At 41.5% G+C, this 5,487-nt stretch overlaps 1 protein-coding gene across 1 annotated transcript in view; it reads left to right on the top strand.

Annotated features, from left to right (window-relative positions):
* The first annotated feature begins 2,305 nt into the window (after window positions 1-2,305).
* Window positions 2,306-5,487, top strand: part of LOC119411527 (phosphatidylinositol 4,5-bisphosphate 3-kinase catalytic subunit beta isoform-like) — a 24,816-nt gene continuing 21,634 nt past the window's right edge. Inside the window, exons 1-3 of the mRNA XM_037678479.1 lie at window positions 2,306-2,464; window positions 4,657-4,885; window positions 5,011-5,033. Coding sequence (XP_037534407.1) covers window positions 2,306-2,464; window positions 4,657-4,885; window positions 5,011-5,033 — 411 coding nt within the window. The remainder of the gene's footprint in view (window positions 2,465-4,656; window positions 4,886-5,010; window positions 5,034-5,487) is intronic.

Genomic DNA, 5,487 nt, shown 5'->3' with positions numbered 1-5,487 from the left:
CAGTTTGCCACCACATCCTCTTTAACCCTGCTCACCTGTGCATGTAAAGTAACTGTGTGTGTGCGTGTGCATGCGTGCGTGTGCGAGAGAGAGAGAGAGAGAGAGAGAGAGAGAGAGAGAGAGACAGAGACAGAGACAGAGACAGAGACAGAGACAGAGACAGAGAGAGAGAGAGAGAGAGAGAGAACCTGAAAGCATTGACATCACAGTGTTCAAGCTGTCTACTGTGAAAACGTCACTGCTGAAACCCATAATTATGGAGATGTTTTCACATGCAGACATGAGCGCACATGCTCATCCTCCTCTGACAGGACGGCGCTGTCATGACTGTGTCAAGCTACTTACTTCTTGTGTTTGTTGTACATATTTGTGACGAGATAAGTTTGTCAATGCATTTCATATGCCTCCTCTAAATGTGTGTGTCACGCCATTTCTGCGTGGTCCACGTGTGGCTGCTTTTTTTATGTTTTGAAGATTGTGTCCTCTCTTATCTCATGCAATAACATCAAAGTTCTTGTTCTGACAGCAATAAGTCTGAGCAGCACACAGACTGCAGAATTGTTTCCATTTGTATGCTTAATGATGTTAAGTGCCTGAGATTGTGGCTTCATCGCACCCTTCTGCACTCATCTGCTGGTTGCTCGAGCACTTAACTCTGAGGGGATACGACCATTAGAGGCAATCAGGACGATCATTTCTAATGGGCTGATTGAGCTGAAATGGAGATGGACCTGCGGACGAGTGGAGGAGTTAATGTACCAGGCTACTTCATGAGAAACTTTCAGGTGGAAGTGGTGCGACAGTACGGTTGAGGTTGATGCACAGGCCCAAATGGAAACCAGGCTGTGGGGCTGTTTTAAGCCATTACTTACTGCATTTCAGTGGAACTCTGCTCTCCATACACAGCGTGCAGGATCATAGATGTATGTCCTTGAATTGCATATCTTCACTGTTATTTGAAGTAAATATTTAGTATTGTATGGGTATATTATGAATTATATTTATGAAGGTCTAGGTGTTTCTGAACAAAACCTTCCTCCTGTCACGCTTTTATTAATTATGTTGGCAACTTTGTGCAAGTACAGTACGTGTGTTGAGGGACAGTGTGTTAATGCAGTTATCTTCTAATACCTGAGTGTTTTTATTATGTTTGTACTATGTTCTGGTGTGGAGGGGGAAGGGGGGTTGTCAGATGAAGGCAAAGCAAGCTGAACTTTTTGTTCTGTTTGCTTAGTGGGCATTCCTCAGAGCACTGGCCCTCATCCAGATGAAATCCAGCAGCTTCCCACCAGACTTGGCACAGTGCTGCCCTCACAGGGACACAGCCTCTCTCTTGGTGACATAAACTTCTTTTTTTAATCTTTATGTGAGGAAAAACAACATGACACAAGTGACTGAAATGCTGGTTAGATTGCTGCTAGTATTGTTTTAACGGCCACAAACTGCTTTTTCAAATTATTTTTATGTGCCTGACAAAAGGCGGACGTATTGTGGTGTAATCTCTGTCAGTCCATAAACTTTCTCTTGTCCTGCTCATAACCTCTGATCTGCTCAAGATACTTTAATAAAACTTGATACACATTTGTACCACCACTAGACAGCATGTTGCGTAATCTTTTCATCACCAGCTCTAAGATCAAGGGCACAAATCAAGGTCAAAGGATATTCAAGGTCATTGCTTGTCCAGGTTGTTGCTATAGATCGCTGTGTTTTTTTTCAACCTGTGTATAATGTGTGGTACTCTTGTTAATCCATGTTTCTCACTATTTTAACTTGACCACGTTGAGGGCAGGAGATTTACTGTCGGAGCCATCACCAGTTTCAGTTTGCTTTTCTGTATGTTGAATTCAAAATAAACCCCAAAGTAGTTACCTGTTCAAGTCAAGTTTATTGTCATTCGCATCACATGTGGTACATGAGGTGGAATGAAATTATGTACTTGGGGTCCCAGTTACACCCAAAATATCAAAAATATAAAGTGTAAAAAGAAACCGTATACTGTATATGGATGTAAGATATACGCTAAACTAACTCCAAACAATACGCTTATAGATCTAAAATATACACTAAACACTAATAATGTAAAACAATATGGGTATCAACAGCAGCCCGGACATGTTTTTTTTAATTGTTCTTTTGTTAGATCGTAAGTCTTTTTGTCACCTTTCTAAACTAGGCGATAATTTATTTCTGTAATAATTAATTATTGAAGGGAGCTTTTAAAACCCAACCTGAACCTTGGTGTTGTTCCGTTTTCTGTCCCTCCAGGTCCTTATGGTTGAGGTGGTGTTAGGTTCTCCTTGCCATGCCTCCCGCCATGACAGACCTCCTGGACATCTGGGCGGCCCACTCGCCCCTGGCCGGACATGCTCCGGACCAGATCACCGTGGACTTTCTGCTGCCCACTGGGATCTACATCCAGATGGATGTTCCTCGAGAGGCTACAATTCAGCACATCAAACTGGTGAGTGGTGCTGTGTTGGGACGGTAAAGATAAGAATGTGAGCAAAAGTTTCTTTGCATCAACTGAACTTACAGAAAATTATTGGCCATGCTGATGTGGGCTTCTGAGTATATTTGTGTTAGTCTTATGAATTCTAATAAATTCAGTAACCCATCTTTTAAAAGTTGAAAGGTCTTACTACGCAGAAGCAGAAATTGTGTCCCACACACGTTAAAAATCAGACAGCCAGTTTAGTCCAAGATGATCCCAGTACGTGTTCTGACAGCCGTCAAAGCTGCGGTTGGTTGGGTGGTTTGTGTGTGAGAGAAGTTATTCATGTCAGCAACTTTTCTGTGGGTGTAGGTTTTAGAGTGATTCAAAATGACTGACATCAACCTCTGACATGAAATTAAAGGTGTTCCAGCTTTGATCATGACTACACAACAATATGCAATCACAGTGGATCCATAGGAAGTTTTATTAAGGATAGTTGTTATTGTCACTTCTGGTCTGTAGGCTTTGTTTCATTGCAGTCTCCTATTATTGTCTTTTTTTTCTTCTGGTTTTATCAGCTGGACATGAAGACTGAAGGTCTGTTAAGTAACTGAATGGATTCATCAGGTTTCATGGACAAATAAAACTGTATCATCAGCATAACAATGGAAATTTATTCCATGCTGTTTAATAACTTTACTTAATGGAATCATATATAAAGAGTGTTGGTCCAAGCACTGAACCCTGATGAACTCCATGATTAACTTTGGTGTATGAAGAAGATTCCTTATTTACATTTACAAACTGGAATCTATCAGATAAATATGATTTAAACCATTTTAGAGCGATTCCTGTAATCCCAATATCATTTTCAAGTCTCTGTAGAATATTGTGATAATGCAGCAATGAGGTCTAATGCTTTCTACATGGATACGCATTCACAAAATATGTTTGATAAAGACACGTGGGAGGTCCTCTTTCTCTAAAATACTTTGTGCTGAAGCAGCAAAAACCCAGAGACATCTCTGGTGCTTCTTTTTTCTAAATTTAAAAATGTCCCGTAGGAGGAAGGCAGATGGGATATTTTTGGTTTAGCAACACGCTGGAATACTTTGACCACTGATTGTGTGGTCAAAGCCTGTCTGCCTGCAGAGGTCAAACAGCAGGCTTGTGTGTGAAGATTTTACTCATTCATAAGCTTTTATTCATTCATGATGAGGACTAGATCCTGTTTCCTGGAAATCAGGCCCTTTTTAGACTCTTACAAGTTGACGTTTGAAAATCATTGAACTTGTATTTCTTGTTCAAACACAGAAGGTGAAGGAAGTTTATGGACAAAAGATGGCATCTTAAAAGGATTACTCTATTAAATGACAAACCTTTTCACTTTGTGCATGAGGTGTCTAGAGAAATATAATCAGCCCAAAATCTCAGATGTGTTACGATGTTAATTTTTTTAGGAAGTTTATTGAATCTTGTTCCAGCTTGTGTTTTCATATAAACCTGCCGTTGACATCCGATGTCATGCTGTGGGGATTCAGAGACACGAATCCTGCCAACACTGTCCTAACAGTGTTACCCATAAGCTCTGTAATGTTTCCGAGTCATCCAACATTTTTCAGTCAGGTCATCTGGACAGTTTCTTTTTTTGTGCTGAAATGTTTCGCCTTCGATCCAGAAGGCTTCATCAGTCAAGGAAATGCACAACAAAACTGATTCTTCCCTCAACAGCTTACTCCAAAGTGGAACAAACCAGTTTGGTTAGTGCTAGATGGTCGGTTTGTCACGCCCCCTCCTCCATTGCCGGCCCTCTTCCTTGTTGACAGTCATGTCAAACTGGTTGAAAACAACAAAGTCCATGCTCAATAATCCAGGTATACCTTGACTGATGAAGCCTTCCGGATTGAAGGCAAAACGTTTTAGCACGAAAAAAGAAACTGTCCGGATGACCTGACTGAAAAATGTTGGATTGTATACCTGGATTATTGAGCATGGATTTTGTTGTTTCTGAGTCATGCATGCTCCGTGGTGTGCTGTCAAGTATTAAAAGTGCTGCTGTTTATCAAAGACAAGAAAACAAATCCCCTTCTCAGCTCCTGCATAAATGTGATGGTAGCTGTTCCAAAACCAGTTATCTTGAAGTGAGATAGATTTGATTAGCTCTGTTGTGGTCAGTAAAAAGCTCTTATTCGGTTCTGATTCTTTCTGCCCCTCTTCAGCTCTTATGGAAGCAGGCTCAGACCTTCCCGCTCTTTCCCTCCCTTGGAGAAATGGAGAGCCACATGTTCGAGTGTGTCAACCAGGCGGCCGTACACGAAGAACTGGAGGATGAAACCCGCCGACTGTGCGACGTTCGGCCTTTTCTGCCAGTCCTCAAACTGGTAATGCGCAACTGTGCACGTGCGGAGCGCCTGCTGGACTCTAAAATCGGCGTGCTTATTGGGAAAGGTGAGCCTTTTTCTCATTTCAAGCGGCTGTCACAATTCCTGAGTCGTTCAGATATGGCCCCAGTTTGACTATTCCAATAAGCACTTGTGTAAGTGGGGCAGTAATTCTTCCCCTTCACACAGCAGGTTTTAAACACCAGCATGTTGAAGTAAGCTCAGAGCAGCTGGTTTCTATCGGCGGTTCAGGTGGATAACAGGCAGGCAGGATCAGGATGAATCCCTCATACATTTTTCCATCGCATGTCACCATCTCTGCTGAAGATTAGGCATTCTAGAGGAGCAGAGGAAACTGATTCCTGTTCCATATAAGCTCTGAAGATAAAAGATGAAATCCATCAACAGAATGTTTGTTTACTTCCCGAAGACGAAGAAGGACTCGTCGGCCATTTGAAACCATCACTAACATCTTGTGCATCAGTTGTTTTTAATGTAAATTAAACGCCAAGCTGCAGCTTTCGTAGTTACTTGTAAAGCTAAAATGACTGCTTCCCCCTTTTCAGATGGTAAAATATTTTGTTGTTAAATGCTGGGGGAAAAAATACTAAAAATAAAAAACAGAACATTTTGATACACCTGCATTAGTGGTGCAGTGTTTGATCGTCT

This window comes from Nematolebias whitei, chromosome 6 (assembly GCF_014905685.2).
Source record: "Nematolebias whitei isolate Nwh7 chromosome 6, NemWhi1, whole genome shotgun sequence".
Taxonomy (NCBI): Eukaryota; Metazoa; Chordata; class Actinopteri; order Cyprinodontiformes; family Rivulidae; genus Nematolebias; species Nematolebias whitei.
This window is presented reverse-complemented; position numbering and strand designations above follow the sequence as displayed.